At 41.8% G+C, this 17,922-nt stretch overlaps 2 protein-coding genes across 2 annotated transcripts in view; both read left to right on the forward strand.

Annotated features, from left to right (window-relative positions):
* USP4 (ubiquitin specific peptidase 4) overlaps positions 1–6,126 on the forward strand; it is a 48,322-nt gene extending 42,196 nt beyond the window's left edge. The window contains exons 16-22 of the mRNA XM_056847318.1: positions 199–417; positions 496–566; positions 1,856–1,971; positions 2,944–3,093; positions 3,684–3,787; positions 4,809–4,897; positions 5,905–6,126. Coding sequence (XP_056703296.1) covers positions 199–417; positions 496–566; positions 1,856–1,971; positions 2,944–3,093; positions 3,684–3,787; positions 4,809–4,897; positions 5,905–6,024 — 869 coding nt within the window. The 3' untranslated portion in view covers positions 6,025–6,126. The remainder of the gene's footprint in view (positions 1–198; positions 418–495; positions 567–1,855; positions 1,972–2,943; positions 3,094–3,683; positions 3,788–4,808; positions 4,898–5,904) is intronic.
* A 6,525-nt stretch (positions 6,127–12,651) lies between these two features.
* C1H3orf62 (chromosome 1 C3orf62 homolog) lies at positions 12,652–16,256 on the forward strand. Its single transcript, XM_056855435.1, has 3 exons — positions 12,652–13,037; positions 13,853–13,944; positions 15,958–16,256. The coding sequence occupies exons 1-3, from the start codon at positions 12,652–12,654 to the stop codon at positions 16,194–16,196; spliced, it is 717 nt and encodes a 238-aa protein (XP_056711413.1). The 3' UTR covers positions 16,197–16,256.
* Positions 16,257–17,922: the final 1,666 nt, after the last annotated feature.

Below are 17,922 nucleotides of genomic sequence, written 5' to 3' on the forward strand. Positions count from 1 at the left end.
TCCTGTCATCTCCATCTCAGAAAAAGGCTCCTTCGTCTGTCTTCCTGGTGTGTCTCTGGCTTAGCCACATTTTTTCCAAAAGCTAGTAGTATTAATCAATTCATTGCTTTCATGTGCAGGATATTGCAAATACTGGAGGGGGTTAGTTATGTGGAACAAAGAAAAGCAACTGCTATTAACCTTTCAATGATGTGCTAGGTGAAATTGAAGAGATGGAACACCAGAATGGAGAGGAAGAAAACAGAGAGAAAGTGTTGGAAACAGATGCCTGCCAGTCAGAAGACTGCATTCAGGATGAGCTGGGCAAGGAAGATCTGCAGCACAGGAAGCATCTCTTCAGCTTCAGTATTGTGAATTCTTATGGGACATCAGAAATAAATTCCCTTACCACCGACGGGAATGTCCTCAAGTTGAGTTGTAGGTATCGCCTCTAAATGTCACCCTTGATAGTTCTCATTCCTGGCAGACTTTTGAATGATCCTTGTTCTTTTCCAGCCCATGCTACTCTTGCTATTGACTGGGATTCTGGCACTCGCAAGTTGCTTTTTGATGAACAAGAAGCACAGGTGATTTATGTTTCCTTTTCTTTAAAGGGCAGCGCTGTGTCCTAGAGTTTAGCCCATTCCAAGGTGTTAGACAAGGTGACATGGTTTTGCTTGAGCAAATAAATATTGGTATAGGGGAGCTGTTAGGAGTTGCTGAGCTGAAATAGAAATCGGAGCACTTGTTCTAACTAATATAGATTGAAAGATCCATGCCATAAGGTATCCGTTTTCCTGTTGTCCCTCCAGCCTTCCCATAGAGCACTTTTCTCCTTTATTTCCCATTTAGTTATAGAGCTTGATGAGCAGCTGAGAGTCAGGACTACATGAGTGCCATGCTATTGGTGGAGATATTTCCTAATTGTTTCTCTCTTCTCTCCCACCCCACTCTTGCAGTTCTTTATGGGCATTCAGTTTGTTAACAATAATATCCCACCTTCTAACCCATAGGGCTTTTGCCCCAATAGTACTCTTTGATCCATCTTACACTCGCTTCACAACATTAATCCTCAAGTCTCCCTCTTCCAAGTACCAGCCTTCAAAAACTCTTAAGTATTATTTCCAGGAAATTTGTTAAACAGTAATATTCTCATTTTTTAGATAAATTAAATGTTTCATTAATCTCAGAAATTTTCCTTGGATCCCTGAACTCCTTTGGCTGAATTGTATTGAATGTTTATTCTTCCCGTTCTCCAGCTAATAATCTTTGTGTTTGCATCTCCATTTGCTCTCCTTTGTATACTGCTTAACACACAATTACACTAATCCCTCTGAATTCATGTTAACTGGTAGAAGTAGGCTTCTGTTCTCATCTCAACAACTTAATTCACTGTTGTGACTCTTATGACTGTAGCCTACATCTCAATAGATTTTTCTCTGCTTTCGGCTGTAATTACAACAAAGATAGCACAGTGGCTGCGTGCATGCCGCAGAGAAGTGCAGAGAAAAGGCATAGTTGTCAAGTTACAGAGGGAGGGGAACAAGAACTGAATTGAGGTAAAGTTGTAGACTGTTGGCACACAGGTCTGGTTTTCAGTTCAGGCACCTGAGGTGAGCTCCCTGAGGCACTGTCAGCACACTGGGACTTAGCTTGCTGCCAGCAAGTACAACACCCCCTTTATTTGCCAGCACACCAGTCTCTTCACAAGTAGATGTTGTATTGGGGGAGGGGCTAAGGCAAAAAGGTTGTCTACCACTGTTGAAGATGTTTTGTAGTAAGGTATCTGATGTGTCCTGTGTATTATACTGGTTATTAAAAGAAATTAGCATGCATTTTGCAGTGGAGAAGAAAAATATACATTTGCTTTTGGTAGGCATTTGAAAAACACAACAGTATGTTCCAGCCACAGAAGAAGAAAACTACTGTAGCTCTTAGAGATTGCATTGAACTCTTCACTACAATGGAAACACTTGGTGAACATGATCCCTGGTAGGTTTATCATATTTTCTCTCAGAAGTCATATCCCTGGAAATGAATGAAACTTTCCCACACTATGTATGCCTCTTCATCACAGCATAGAAAATGCAGTTTAAATGGCTGATTTACATAGCTGCTTCCGAGGTAGCCATCTTAAATTACTGGGTGTGCATAGTAAAATGTTATAAAAGTACCCCTGCACAGTAAGACCAGTGTTTAGCTTATCTTGGAAAGCAACTTCCTTCCACTGCATACATTTAAGAAATGCAATATGCTAGCACAGGAAAAATTGTGTGTGCATCTGTATAAATCGGGCATTTTGAATTGTGAAACTTTGCCTGAAGCTTCAAAGTTTCCACAGCCTCAGTTTATTAGCAGATTTGATGTAGCATTCCTGTGTTTCCTACTCCCTTGATTTCTTACATCCACCACTGCTGCTGTCACCCATGTTGAAACAGAACTGGAACTCTAGTTCTTTGATATGTTGTTCTATTCCTTCAACCCCTATCCTTAAGAGACTGTATTTGCTTGTATTCTAGGGAGAGGAACTGCTAAGAATTTAGCCTAGTTATGTCTATAGCCTGCTGGGATGTCTGAAGATAAAAGCTGATGCCTTTAAAAAAAAATCTCATGGCAGTCTTTCTTGTTTGTCTCTCATGTGAAAAAACACATCTCATAGGCCATCATTGAAAGTGTAACTTGATTCTAACTGCACTTTCTGAGTTGCATCTTCACTTTATTTGCAGAGGCTACTTAGAGTAAGGAATAGCAGACAGTAGTAGCACAGACTGTTCTATCATAAATCCTTACTAATCTAAGTTGTGTCATCCCCCCCTCGCCTCATTTCATATGCCTGTGGTTTATGTCTATAAAAGGAGAATTTAATGTATATGGTGGATGGAAATGATGTGTGTGTGGGGGTGAGGTTTCTGCAGTAATATTTGGCTTTGGTTACTTACTTTTCCATTTGTCCTACTCTTTCAGGTATTGTCCTAATTGCAAGAAGCACCAGCAAGCCACCAAGAAGTTTGACCTTTGGTCACTTCCACGTATTTTGGTGGTACACTTAAAACGTTTCTCATACAACAGATACTGGAGAGATAAACTTGACACTGTGGTTGAATTCCCCATCAGGTAAGACTTTCATTTTCATCAGTGGCCTCCAGAGCAAAACAAACATACAGTTTGATTTGGGATAACTCATTGGTCCTGGATAGCCAAGGCTAGCCTGATCTCATCAGATCTCAGAAGCTAAGCAGGTTCAGCCCTGGTTAGTACTTGGGAGATCACCAAGGAAATCCGGGCTTGTTTCATGGAGGCAATCCCTACAGGTGTCGTCATAAATCAACTGCAACTCAATGGCAAATAAAGAAGTGGTTGGCAACACAACTTGAAATTGTAACCTTTTCTTGACTTAGGCCTTCAAAATGTTGGGATCCAGAAATTCCAGTTGCTTGAAGCCTCATTTCAGCAGTAGAGTGATGATTTTACAATTGATCTTGTGAACTGGCCCTCAGGCCTGTATCCATAACTGTCTCATTGGCATTGCTGTTAAGTAAAAGGATATCCAATATTAAAACAATATTAAAAAGGGCTATTGAAACAGACAGTGCTGTCTTTGAGCTGCTGGAAGGTCTGCTCTCAAGCTGACTGAGAATGTAATGATACTGTGGCGTTATTGCCATATCTTGATTTTACCTTCACTTTATTACTCTTTCTTCTAGGGATTTGAACATGTCTGAGTTTGTTTGTGACCCAGCAGCAAGCCCATACATATATGACCTCATTGCTGTTTCCAACCACTATGGAGGCATGGGTGTGGGACATTGTAAGTAAATTGAAAGGGTGGGGGGCTGCATAACTGCTCAGTAGATAAAATGTTGGATAAAAGGCAAGTGGCTGTTTGGAGAAGCTGGCATAATCTAGTGCAGCCTTCTATGACCTGTGAAATGGCAATCCAATAAGAAGGTATGATGGACAGGAGGCTGTCTTGTACCTGAGAGGTAAAACAGCCACTCAGCTGTTTCACACCTGAGCCTATGGGAGTGTTGCTCCAGCATTCAGTCTCCTTTCAGCGAGGGGATGGAGGTTTGGAGAGGGAAAAAATCACAGGAGCTGGAAGTTGAGGGCTGTCTGGGGGAGAATGCAGACAGAAAAAGGGAATTGTCTCAGCACGGGAGCAGACAATTTCATGTGTAGCTCTGCCTAGTAGTGTGGCAGAGTGGTTTAACTCTACGTCTGGGAGAGAATGGAGTTGTGAGGCCTGTCTGGCAATGAGGAGACTCAGTAACTACAATTCACCAGGTAACCTGCACACAAATAAATCTTTGTTGTTTGTATACACCTCCTGCTTCAGTGATCTCTGTGCTCTTCGGGCACAATACAAAACTTACCTCACACCAGTGCCCCAAAGCCTTTACACTTGCTGCCTTAAGAACGTCTTGTAACTGAGGGGAAGGTTTATATCTCAAAATCAACCAGGTTCCCCAAATTTGGCAGACAGGCAGTGTGGGTTTCCTCAGTTTCAAGAAGAGGCCTGCCATAGAAGGCAAGTAGATGACTCCTCCTCCAGATAAGAGGCTGTTGGAGCACTGATGAAAAAGGGAGAGGGGAGATATTTTGTCCCCTTTCCTCTCCCCACTGCAGCCCACCAGCCCACATGGTTGTTGCTATATGTGGGTCCTGCAACCTCTGGAATCAACTTGGCTGTGTTTGAGTTAATACCGAATGAATTTTAGAAAGAGACTTTATTATAATCTTGTAAAATGCCATTTGTGATTGTCACTACTTGTAAATATCATGCTTTACCACTAAAGCAAGCCTATTTCTTCTTTTCCACTCCTCCCCAGATACTGCATATGCAAAGAATAAAGTAAATGGCAAATGGTACTACTTTGATGACAGCAGTGTGTCTCCAGCATCTGAAGAGCAAATAGTTGTAAGTATTTGGAGTGAATCTAATGAGTCCCTGAAGTTATATCGTAAGATGCTGAGCAACATCTGGAATTAACACCTTCAGTTGCTAAATCAGCAGAATAGCAAGAAATTGATTTACAGTCTGATGTCTTCTAAAAACTGTGGAGATTGTTCACTTCTATCCATCTTTTCTGGAATCCATGCCAGGTTTCAGCATTGATATATGACAGAGAAAGTAGGTTACAGTTCTCTATAGGGTTGGTTGTGTTTGCCTGCTCCAGTTTGCTTACATGACTTTCAGGAATGGGTGTTAGCTTGGCTTCCTGCCCATCATCTCACAAGGGAAGCACTCTTGTGAGAGGCCAGAGAGCTTCATGGGGCAGGCACATTATGCTATACAGTGTAACAGTATACAAAGGGGGAAAGGAGCCAGCCAAGGAAGGTGCTCTGGCCTCTGGGCAAGAGAGAGACAGACTAGAGTGAACAGTGACACAGAATTTTCTGTTTTATTTATTTATTTATTTATTAAATATAAACACAAAACACAATAGAAAAGACAAAGATAATCCTATTATGACCGCATTTGCAATTAAAACAATTGCACCAAAGGAGAAAGGGGGAGGAAAGTAACAATTATAATGTAATGAACAATATGTGGTAAAAGAAAATAGCAACTATAAACAATATATAGTAAGATAATATACTCCATTAAACAATAATCATCCTAATATTTTAGCATAGCATAAATCATAAGATTCTTTGGTGATTAATTAATTATCTGTTGACTAAAAATTAAGTGTTCAAGCCTCCTTGCTGTTTTTTCTTTAACTTTAGGCAGTTTTTGTGGAAAGGTAGAAATAAATATTTTACATAAAATGTTGCAGATTATGACCCTTTAGTTCTGCAGAGTTGGGTATCAGCATTAGGATTACTGACATCCATCTAACTCTATGCCTGCATGTAATTTGTCCCATGCTTCATGTTTCCTTTCTCTTTTGACCTTTTTTTTGTCTTATCCGTGTCTTGCAGACAAAAGCAGCATATGTACTATTCTACCAACGTAGAGATGGCGACGCCAAGAGAGATCCATCTCCTTGCACAAGTGTTGAGCTGACATCTGAAGAGTGTGATGGCATGGATACCAACTGAGCTTACCTGGCAGTGTTTCAAGCAATCAAATTGCTCATTTGAAAACGCATCTGAAGCATCTGAGAACTGCTCCATGTGCACAACACAAAATGGGAAGTCCAATATAGGAGTACTCAGTGAGCAGTGACAATAACACAGGGGAAGCAATAAAATGACAACACTGAGTACATTATACTTTAAAAGCTCTTGAAACAATTTTTACCGTCACCCTTCAATAAAGTGTTACTGTTAGCAGAAACTATGGAACCAGACGTTACGCTGTGTGAGAGTAGTACATGTGCCACATGGCAAGAAAAAATTCAAAACGTTGGCTGTAAATAGGCCTCAGCCAAGGAACCATCTGCATTGTGAAAGATGCATGGTATCAGGAGCACTGCAGAAGTGCCTGCTGACATTTTAGGCCCACTTTCTTAACCCATCTGGGATACTCGAGTGCTGCTAAAACAGTTCTTAAGAATTAAATATAGCTACAACAGTATTCACAAGACCTGCTCACACCAGTCCTCTGAGTGTCTTGAACATTCTTTAGCAGCCCAACCACCAAACAGCCATGGGAAGGTTTATTCTTTTTCTTCTTGGGATCCAGGAGGGAAGTGAAACCGTTTATCCCAGGAATTTTAGAGGAATGGTCACGAACTCTCTCCATGCAACGTTTTTTTTTAGCAGCACCACTGAAGGTTTAGGTCTTTTTATATCATAAATTCTACACCGGAATAGATGTTTAGTTGTTTGAATCTCCCTTTCTAGTTTACAGAGACGTGGGAATATCCATGCTGCGCCCCCCCCCCCTCCATTCCATTAAGATAGGTTTCCTTGTATAGAGATGGCAGGAACTGTTTCTGGTCTCCTGATTGCCATTTGCCTCTACTTCTCTAAACCCCTGTGTATTTGGGTAGACACTGCAATTATACCTCTCCAAATAGCTTAAGAAACAAAAGCTTTGAAGGGGAATCTTTGTAGTTATTCTGCAGAAGCACGTTCACGCACAACTATGGTACACTTGCTCTTTGAAGCCAATCTCCGCATCCATGTGAGGACAGTGTTACACTTTATGCTCTGAACAACTTTCCCGGCATTTGATTGCCTTTCATCAGACTGGGAAATGCTCTGTAACCCAAATTGGTTCTGCGCTGATCTCGCTCTGTACCACCCAAGACAAATTATACCAATGACACAGCCAGCCCATTTGCCATTTTAGCAAAATTGGTGATAAGTGTCTGAGTACACACCGTAGTTTTCTAGCAGAGTCCTCCTTTCTGTCTACTACATTCTGCTTACAGACAATCCCCCCTTGATTACTATATAAGACTGATGAAGGGTCCTTATAAAGCACTGAGATTTGAGTTGTTTGGTTCAGTTACTGATGCTTCTGGGTTTTAATGTTTTGAGGTTTTACCTTGACTGGATATTTTCCCCCTGCACTCTAGGGATGGGGTTGGGTGGGTTTGGAATTATTTAAAGGCTAAGTTCAATTGTAGCACTGCACTGTGTTTTCCCTGTTTGTTTGTTTTTCCTGCTTTTCTGGGGTTATGTATTCTTTTGAAATGTAACTTTTGGAGAGATAAGGAAGTATATTTAAAAGTAAAGAGCAATTTAATGTAAACTCTATATCTCTGCTCCATACTGAAGCAGGAACCTTTTCTGTGTTCTTAGTATGGTTGGATTGAGCACGTTTGTGGGTGGTCTTGGGCTCCTAAGAATCTTCTAAATGCTGTAAAGATGGTGTTAGGAACTGGGCTTTGACTTTGACCAGGCGGGATCCTAGCTGGTGTGTACATTCTGTATAGTGTCAAAACCTGTTTTTAGACTAGCACTTTGTAAGTGGCTGGCTTTACTGTATAAAGGAAAAATAAAGGAGTGGATTGCACAGAGCCTGGACACTCTGCTATTTCCGCTTGTTGTTCTCTACCTGAGAGATTTGTCCCCCTCAAACATGCTCACTAATCTGTTAAACATAGCCAATTTTTATTTATTTATTCGTCAAGTTGCAACTGACTTAGGGCAACCCTGCAGGGTTTTCAAGGAAAGAGATGTTCAGAGGTGGTTTGCCATTGCATGCCTCTGCATAGTGACCCTGGTATTTCTTGGTGGGCTCCCATCCAAATATTAACCAGGGCCCACCCTGCTTAGCCTCCAAGATCTGGTGAGATTGGGCTAGCCAATATTACAACAGCTTTATTTCTGTAGAGGAGTCTGTGTTAAAATATTGTGGTGGCCTGTAATCTTTATGGAATTAAGAAAGAAAGGCTAGTCTACCAAGTTCATGGTGTTTATACCCCTTTGAGATGGAGACTCCCTTGGTTGTCCTAGTAGACCAACACTTAGAAATCAGTAGGAAAAGTGTGTTGGTTCTCCTGGATCTCTGTGCCTGTCAGTATCACCCATGGCATTCTTCTGGATTGCCTTTCCAAAATGAGATTGGGAGGTACTGCTCTGCAGTGGATTTAGAAGATATTGTGAAGAGAACATGGCCTTTGGTTTGAGTTGCTGCAATGTTTCATCGCCCATATTGATCAAACTGTATTTGAACATGCTAAGTGGGATTTGGAGTACAGTTCATCATTGTACTGATGACAATGAGCTGTCTTGTTTTTCCAACCGGTGCAAATGAGGGTCCAGAGCTGGCACTTGGGGTCAGTGATGGACTGAATGAAAGTGAATAAACAAAATCTAGACAAGATGGTTTTACATCTGGAGGTTCACATAGTGGCCGTAGCCTGCAGTCTTACCCCTTAAGCTGTGTGCCTCATATGCCCTCTGAAATGCTGCAACTTGCTCCAGGAGCCTATTTCAGAGGGTGGGAACAGTGAGGGGAAATGAGTGTGTCATTTACACCAAAGACACCATTAGGGGAGCTGTTGAGCTGAGGAGGAGGACCCTTCAGATATGTGCATCCCAGGCCATGAAGGGCTTTAAAGGTAACATCAGCAACTTGAATTAAGCCCAGAACCAAATTGCTAGTCACTATAGCTGCTTCAGTATTTGTATGATGCAAACATACTGGCTAAACCCAATCAACAAACAGGTTAATCTTGTACAACTGAATCTTTCAATGGCACCCCCCTATAGACTGAGCCAGCATTACATATACAAATAGTTGAGAAGAGACCCCCAGGCTCCGCTTTTTGCCCATCACCTTCTCAAAGAACACTCAGTTTCCCCAAAACAGCATTACTCAGACTGTTACAGCATGGGGAAATGGCAGGGGGAAGGGACTGAAGACCCTTTCCGATATGCACTGCAGTACTGACTTTAATTAGGCACAGCTTGTGTAGTAACTGAGAATCCTCAGCTTGAGTGTGATTGTGATACATCTGACGCAGGTTATCTGTAATATGTGACCTCAAGACTAATTTTGAGCCCAAGTTGAATTTAAAGCCCACCTATATGAAAACTATGGAGCCTACAGTTCATTCACTAGTAGATTCCACCCCAAGGAAGCCGAAACAGACCCATCATGTTTACCTGGAAATGAGTTCCACTGAGATCAATGGGATTTATCTTTCAATGTGTATGCTTAGGCCTGAAGCATTAAAAAAAGATGACATATTCTAATCCACTCTTAATGTTAAGCTGATGAATACTGTGCAACTGTTAGAAATTGACTTGGAGACTGGAAGTAATAGGAAATAGTTTGGATGAAAGGTTAACAGGTAAGCCCCACCTGCCATTTATGACACATACCTAGTATATGGGATTATTGTATTTATTTTTTAAAGCATCATAAAACACAATCTAGAAAACAGAATGACTTCTTTCTGGCTCTTTTCTGCAATGAGATGAACTGTTGTTCATATTGCTCATACCGACCCATCTATTTCCTGAGGGCTTTAACTTGTTAGACCTTTGTGTTTTTAAGAGGCTTGCATTACTTAATATATTCTTAATTTAGAACTGACCTGCAAGAACTTGCTGGGGCTTCTCATTTTCCCTTCCCCACTATTCGTTCCCTTCCCTGAAAGACCCCATATTCTCTCCCCTTGTCCTGCTTCTTTCTCTCCTTCTCACCTACCAGCCAATCTACTTTTATCTGCTTTAGGTGGGGCCTGGAGTTCTCCCAGAACTACAACTGATCTCCAGACTGCAGAAATCCCCTGGAGAAAATGGCGGTTTCAGAGGGTGGGCTCTTTGGCGTCACATCCCTGCTGAATTTCCTCCCCTCCCAAACTCTTCCCAGGATCTGCCCTCAAATCTCCCAAGAATTTCCTGACCTGGAGTTTGCAACCCTACTGCCCCCTCATCTTGAGCTTTCCCTCCTTCCCTACCACTGGTGGCAGCCTGTACACAGGAAAACTGGCTAGCTGTATGGTCATTCTCCTCCATTTTAACTTCACAGCAACACTGAGGTAATTTAGGCTGAGAATGTGTAACTAGCCCAAGGTCATCCAGTGAGCTTCCACAGCAAAGCGGGAATTTGAACCTGGGTCTACCAGATAGGGTTGCCAGGTCTCCTGCTATAGTGGTAGACTTCCCACCGCCAACATCCATTTCCCACCATCACTCTGTTGGCTGGTGAGAGAATAAGCAATTTAAAAATTGCCATTGCTGTGATGCCATTTCCAGGGAAAACCCAGACATGAAGTCACTTCGATCTAGGAATCAGCAGAAATTCTGTAATTTTACCAAATTCCTGTCTGTAAGAAGTAGATATGATTCATGACTTAATGACATTAAAGTTTCACTTTTTCCATATTTCAAAGTGGAGAAAGAATAGACTTATATTAGCTAAGTATATGGGTAAATCCTAGTGGAAAGGGCAAACAAAAAATGGGGATGCCAGCCTCTAGCCTGGGGATCTCCAGGAATTACAGTTCATCTCCAGACTACAGAGATCAGTTCCCCTGAAGAAAATGGATGCTTTGGTGGGTGGATTCTATGGCACTGGACCCCACTGAGGTCCCTGTTTTCCCCAGGCTCCACCCCCAAATCTCTAGGAGTTTGCCAACCTGTAGCTGGCAACCCTAGGAATTAAGGAAGGTTTGGAGTTAGGAGACAGAGGAGTGGCTATGTAATAAAGACCAGGAACACCATTCCAGGTGGGATATATTAAAAGTGAAGAGGTCCTAGGTGGAAGAGGGATGATCAGTTATCTTTTAATAAAATTCTATTATTATAAGTGCATTCTGACTCTTCCTTATTCTGCTGGGTGAAATGCTTGGGAGAAAGTTCCAGCATAGGCAAAGGTTCCGTGACAGTTGAAACCTTCAACTGGGGTTTTGGGGTGGGGGGGAGAGATGGGACCAGGCCGTCAATTGGGAGCCTGTAGACCCAGCTGATGACATCTTTATTAATCATAACTTTTCCAGCAATTGCTGTCTTATTCTACTCTTGTCTAACTGTTGGGACAACCCAATAAAAGGTGAAACATTCAGACTTGATTTGGCTGGAGGGTTTCATGAGTGAGAAAGGGTACATATTCAAAAGAGCACTTAACATAGGATTCATGGCCCCGTAACACTTGCTAACACCACCCAGAAATAGCCCATTCAGGCTACTTAGAGAACTGGAGGGGTGGATTTTATATCCTCTCATTACATGCCTCTAGAGGAAGGTGAAAAGTTCTAATTAGCTTAGTAGCTGTGAGTGGCTAGTGGTTGCTCAAAAGTGATTAACTGGTGCTCAAGAACATAATCTAAGTTGGTGTGGGCCACAGTGCTGGGGTTCTTGCTAACACAAGAGATCCCTCAAAAGGATCCAATAATGATGGAAAGGCTAATAAAAGTTGAAGGTAAAAATCAACACTGACACAGTACAGCAAGCAATATGGTGTGTCAGCAGACTTCAAAATCTACCATTAAAAGCCTGAATTTGGTGTTTCTAAATAGTTTAGCTATTTTTTTTGGAGGCTTTCTGCATTTTCTGATCACAGCTATCATGAGCTAGGTTTGACTGACACAGCTATCATGAGCTAGGTTTGACTACCACTCAGCAGTTTTCATGGTTGAGTGAGACTTTGAATCCATGCCTTTCTAGTTCATCCAGTGTCCCATATGCTGTAAACCACACTGACAAGAGAGCTTTCCCGCTATACTGAACTGCTAAGCATTTAGGCCAATGCTGTTGGCTACCTGAATTCAGCTAATGTTTGGTTCAACAGCCATGTGGAAAATCAATGCTTGCTATGAGAAATATTTGAAGAATGGCATGTATCTGACAAGTTTGTACTGCTTTTTAATGGAGATATTATGTATTTAGCACCTAATGACAAATCTTAGGATGGGACTCACTGAACAGCACCAGGAGAGAATGGCAGCTTAACTTTAGCTACTTTCTACATTTGTTCCAACTGTATCATTTCTTTGTGCTGTTCAGTTGTTCCTTTTCTGGTGCTCCTGCCTCGGGCTGCGTGGTTGCCATTTTGTGTGAACAGGGCAGTGCCCATATTTTCAAGCTTGAGTATGAGTAAATGTGCATCTGCAATAAACATCATGGTTTGACCATGTGTATCAAAGCTGGAAAATGCACACACTGCCCTATCTACACAAAATGACAATAGCACTTATTGGGAAGATTGCAAGTAGTGCTGTCCTGGTACACAAGGCAGAATCCTCAAAAACACAATGACTGAAAAGGGCTCTTATGTAATCAAAAGCCTGGATAATGAGGGGTTTCTCCCTTTCAGGTGAGATGTCTGACAAGCTAAGCAGATGCCGGAGGGAGCTGGCAGCAGCTATTGACAGAGCAATGGAAGATCTCTCAGCTCCTCTCCATCACTCCCCAGATAGTACCACCGACCAGGACTTTGACTTGCTGACAGTGGAATCCTTAATGCCCTCCAGTGCAGATCTTATTAGTCACAGGGGAGAACCAACTCTGCCCACTGAATGTTTCCCTCAGCAGTCTTTAACAGATTCTTCTGTTCCAGAAAAAGAGAATCCTCTCTTCAAGCCAAATCTCACTCCACTGATTGCAGCCTCCAACACTCTTTCTTCAAAACGGGAGCCACTAATAAGCAAGGAAAATACATGTCTACACCCTCCAGTTTTCATGACTGACAGGCAGTTCTTCATTGGGTATGCTTTACCTGTCAGAGGCATAATTGTTGTGTTGTCATGAACTTGTGTTTCGATGGTAGTTCATCTGGCTTTTTGCTGATCCCAAGGGCTGATTTAAGACATTTTGATGTTGGAGGAGGAAAACTGACATGGTGCTCCCAATGATAAAATATACAATGATGAACCAGAAGCAGCCCTTCAGAAGTGCCTAAAATATGCCATCTGAGATGGCTGCTGCTGAATGCAGAGGAGGCCCTGGCTGGCACAAAGCATGGGGGTGTCCTAGATAACAGCTCGGCTTTGTTCCCCATTCCACTTTGCCTTTCCCTATAAGTCCCTCCTGCTTGCCACTCCGCACCTGCCACTTGCACAGCTACCATGTGGCTCTTGACCTTTCTGGCCTTGCTAAAATGGCCAGGCAGATGGGCAGGGTCAGTCCTCTATAGGAAGCTGTTAGACACAGGTATAAGTTTGGAATGTTTCCTTCAAAGCTCAAGTGGCAGTTGTGGCTGTTGAGACTAGTAATGAGGAGAATCTAAGTAACTGGAACTCCCCCCCCCATATGTTTTTCAGTTATTTCCTGTACGTCATGCTGTGGGCTTACTATTAGGCAAGGTACACATGAACACATGAAGCTGCCTTATGTGAAAGACCCCTGCCTGAGACCCTGGAGAGCCACTGCCATTCTGAGTAGACAATACTGACTTTGATGGACCAAGGGTCTGATTCAGTATAGGGTGGCTTCATGTGTTCCATGTGTTTGAGTATTCTGCTGGTAAAGAGGGAAGTGGCCTTCTCAGTTACAAAGAATTATTGGTTTTTGTGTATTTCAGAAAAATTGATGAAAGGCCAGCGAAGCCAGACACAAGTGTAACTGCTACTGATGTCCCTCTAGAGTGTTCTAAAGATCTTGCAGACATGAGTGGTGAGTTATGTTTGCACTGCTTTGGGGATGTGGCTGTCTTTCCAATTTTATTTGTGATGGGCAATAGAACACAATACAAAGTAACGCACCCTTACAGCATTCATAACAGATCACTATCAAAATACTCTGGGAAATAATATTTATGACATTACAAACACCTACTAAATCCTTATTAATGCGTGGGCACTACAGAATGAATAGGAGCAGCTTGGGTACAATGGAGGTAAGGTCACAGTATGTGCATTAGAAGCCTCTTGGTTCAAGTCCTGGCAACGGTAGACTGTTTCAGGACAAACAGGGAGTCCTGTACTATGTTTTATTTATTAAAAATAGTTATATATTGCTTTTCTGTCACATACTCAACATAGAAAACATTTTTTCCTGGAAGGCCTTTGATAAGAATGGATGGATTGTGGGACAGTTTGTTGGTTGTAGAGTACTTGTTTTTACTGTGTATTCATTTTCAATTGCTTTAATGTTGTTGTAAGTTTTTGATATTATTGTTAGCTCCTTTGGGGGCATTGTAGCTGGAAGGCAGCATATAAAACACTTAAATAGAATAAATTCCAGCTGAGCAACAATTCTACTTGCAGCTGCACTCCATGATGTTTGACTTCTTAACCAAGAAACTCTTCTCAGCCCTCAGGGGTTGGAATGATTTATCACTAAGAAATTAAGTACACCTTCTATGCAAGATTTCCAGTTCCTTGTGATCTTCACCATGGACAACATATTGAAGAACTAATTTGAAACACTTGATGTGTTTGATGAAAGTTTGCAATGACTCCTTTGAGACTTTATAAATCTTTGCTTCAAGTTTTGGTCAGATTTAGATGCAAGGAACTGATGAGTGGATGTTGTTCAATACTGTTAACACAACTAAGGATTTAGTGTGGTTTGAGCTTGAAATGCATATTGTTTTCAAAGGATTGGATCCCAACTCTTTGAACAGAGGGAGTTTGCAGAAGTGGATCTTTTCTGTCTTCCTCAGTAGCCCTCCACCACACCACACCCATGCTGATGGCATGGGGGGAAAGCAGTAAGACATACTCAGAAGAAATCTCCACCCGTTTGATGAGTGGAGCAAGGTCTACTAATGAAGTAAAAGCTAATGCAAAAAAGTGATAGATTTCCCCCATTGTGCTGTAGTATATGGGGCTCCTGTGCTCAATAACACATTGTCCTTGACAGTCATCAGTAAGGAGCCACAAAAGGATTGCAGAAGAAGGCAGAGAAGAACTCGCCTTCTGTGAACACGCTATACACACGAAGTTGGATTCAGCCTAATGTACAAAATTTTACATGATTGTTGTAAAAATGCTGTAAAAATGCTGGCCTTGACAGACCAATAGAATGACTTGTCATGTGTTAAAAAGAATAATCCTAATTGATATTTGAAATAAGGAGTTGGCTTCAGACTAAACTGGCACTTTGCTCTGGTTCCCTCATCCTCCTGCAGAGCCCCTCCCCCAATGACATTCCTCAAGGTCCCCTATCCTCCATTAGTAGCATTTCATAGTTGGTTACGGTTGGAGGGGGAAGCAGGAAAGTTCATTCTACCACTGGAAAATTTAGTCTGGATCCAACCAAAGGTATCAGCTATTAGAACTGACCATGGAAAGTTGTGGGTTCTCCACTGACATGGTTGGAAAAGATCCAATACTTATTAGTTGAATGACACTTAGTAGGCTGGTTATGTTAGAAACGGGAAATACTGACATAATGCCTTTTTTACTAAGCGATAGGGACCCCAAGGCTACATTGTCAGTGGCAAGATTTGTTTCAGTCCTTATATCCCTCCAACACTAGATATATGCTGCTCAAGATCAATTGATCAAGGAGCTTCTAAGGGATAAAAGGAAAGGAAAGAAACGGGAAATAATGTTATTGTATCTTCTATTGGGTGTTCATGCTGAAAATTACTCTCCAGATATCTGTCAACTCTTCAATCAACCTGTATAAATATCCTGCAGGAGGACTGATATTTGTTCCATTTTTATATTTTCACTGAAGGAAATGCAGCTGTTTGCCCAGCAGAAAAGGTGCAAAGGAAGCCAGATTTTGATGAACTGCAGCAAATCAGCAGGCTCTCAATAGAACTGTTGCCTCCAGATGAGGCTTCAGCCTTCGACCAGGAAATAAGGAGCAGTTTCAGAAAAATCCTGGAGAACAGCCCAGAGGATGAAGAGATCATTGAAACACTGCTGGATATGGAAGAGGATTACAGACTGAACAGCTCCACCCTGCACTAGCCTTAGGTAAGCTGGTGCAAGGTGTGAACTATTTGAAAGCTCTGATAATAAGCAGTACTTTTGAACCATGGCAACTCCTCTGTTTGGGGCAAGATGTACCATTAAAATAAATGATTTAAAATTTTATGTGAAGTTATGTATTTTTCCCATAGGCCACCAGTGAATTTTTCTGTGAAGGTAACTACTAGAAAAACCTAACAGTATCAGTCAGGTGTTGTGTTTCAAGATACAGCTTGTCTCATAAGGAATACAAGGAGTCTGATCTTAAGCAATTGCCTATATCATTATGGATTCTCGCAAAGCCATGGATAGTTATCTCATGAGAGTACAAAAAAAACATTGTAGCATGTGCTGGACTCTATAGAAAAGAACATCTCACTGTAGCACTTGTGCTCCTCAAAAGCCACTCCTAAGGGTCAGATGTACCTTATGAACAGTTGGTGATCACTCCCTCTCTTTTGTGTAAATGCAAGTACCCATCCAGTCATAAGAGGGGGAGATTGGATGCAACCGCTAACAACGCAAGAGCAAGAATGACTGATTATATTAAGATGTGGGACCAGTAAGAAGCACCTTGAAACCAAAGTTCCAGGTTGTTGTCCCTAGGTTGACCTTCGGAGATTATACTTAAGGGCATCCAGTGTGGTGTAGTGGTTCAGAGTGGTGGACTCTAATCTGGAGAACCAGTTTGATCCCCACTCCACCACATGAAGCCTGCTGGGGGACCTTGGGCCAGTCAGTTCTCTCAGCCCTATCTGCCTCACAAGGTGTCTGCTGTGTGTGTTTGGGGGGGGGAGGGAAGGGAACATGATTGTAAGCTGCTTTGAGACTCTTGACAGTAGAAAAAAGTGAGGTATAAAAATCAACTCTTCTTCTTCATCCTGTGTAGGGAAGCCAGATTCACTCAGGGCCTTACTACACAAATCAACTCAAACAGAAAGAATATCACCATAAGCTAGTGGGAAAGCCATTGTACAAACCAATAATTCATGTTAGGAGTCCAGTTACTAAAGCATCCATTATAAATTGAATTAAGAATGGGTGAGATCTGAAATTGTCTTATGGCTTTTTGTGGAATTAGAAATGTTTGGTGTTGCTACTTCAGCTAATTTCACATAGGAAAATATGCTGGTGACCCTTGTAGGAAAATCTGTTTTGTCATAGCAAAGTTATTTTTTCAGCATTTTAGTGCACAGTTTTTGTCCCTCCAAGAGGTATCAGTGAAAAGCTGGTTCCACTAGGAAAGTGGCCCCTACACAGCAAAAAGGGTAAAGTTCTTCATAGGTGCTCAGTGTTTTCAGAGATGCAGATAACTCTTGGGTAGCTTTTCAAGGACGTGGGATATGTTATAAAAAGGCTGCTATGTGTGTTTGCTACTCATTTTAATCACTGTGTCCAATGAAAGGACACTATCTTCAAGTTGGCATTATAGCTAGAACCTGTTCAAAGATTATAATTAAGACAGTTATGATTAAAGAGGGGCTGTGGCTCAGTGGTACAGCATCTGCTTGGCGTGAAAAAGGTCCCAGATTCAGTCCTCAGAATCTCCAGCTGAAAGGATTAGGTAGTAGGTGATTTAAAGACCTCTGCCTGAGACCCTGGAAAGCTGCTGCCAGACTGAGTAGTCAGCACTGACCTTGATGGACCAATGGTCTGATTTAGTATAAGGCACCTTCATGTGTTCAAGATGGTACAGGTCATACTAGCTACATTAAACTTATTCAAA

Source organism: Euleptes europaea, chromosome 1 (assembly GCF_029931775.1).
Source record: "Euleptes europaea isolate rEulEur1 chromosome 1, rEulEur1.hap1, whole genome shotgun sequence".
NCBI lineage: Eukaryota > Metazoa > Chordata > Lepidosauria > Squamata > Sphaerodactylidae > Euleptes > Euleptes europaea.

Bases quoted from the DNA above. Each gene is read 5' to 3' on its own strand.
- C1H3orf62 (XM_056855435.1), top strand. From the start codon at position 12,652: ATGTCTGACAAGCTAAGCAGATGCCGGAGGGAGCTGGCAGCAGCTATT. The intron at 13,038-13,852 runs GTATGCTTTACC...TGTGTATTTCAG, and splicing joins GACAGGCAGTTCTTCATTGG to AAAAATTGATGAAAGGCCAG. The intron at 13,945-15,957 runs GTGAGTTATGTT...TTTTCACTGAAG, and splicing joins AGATCTTGCAGACATGAGTG to GAAATGCAGCTGTTTGCCCA.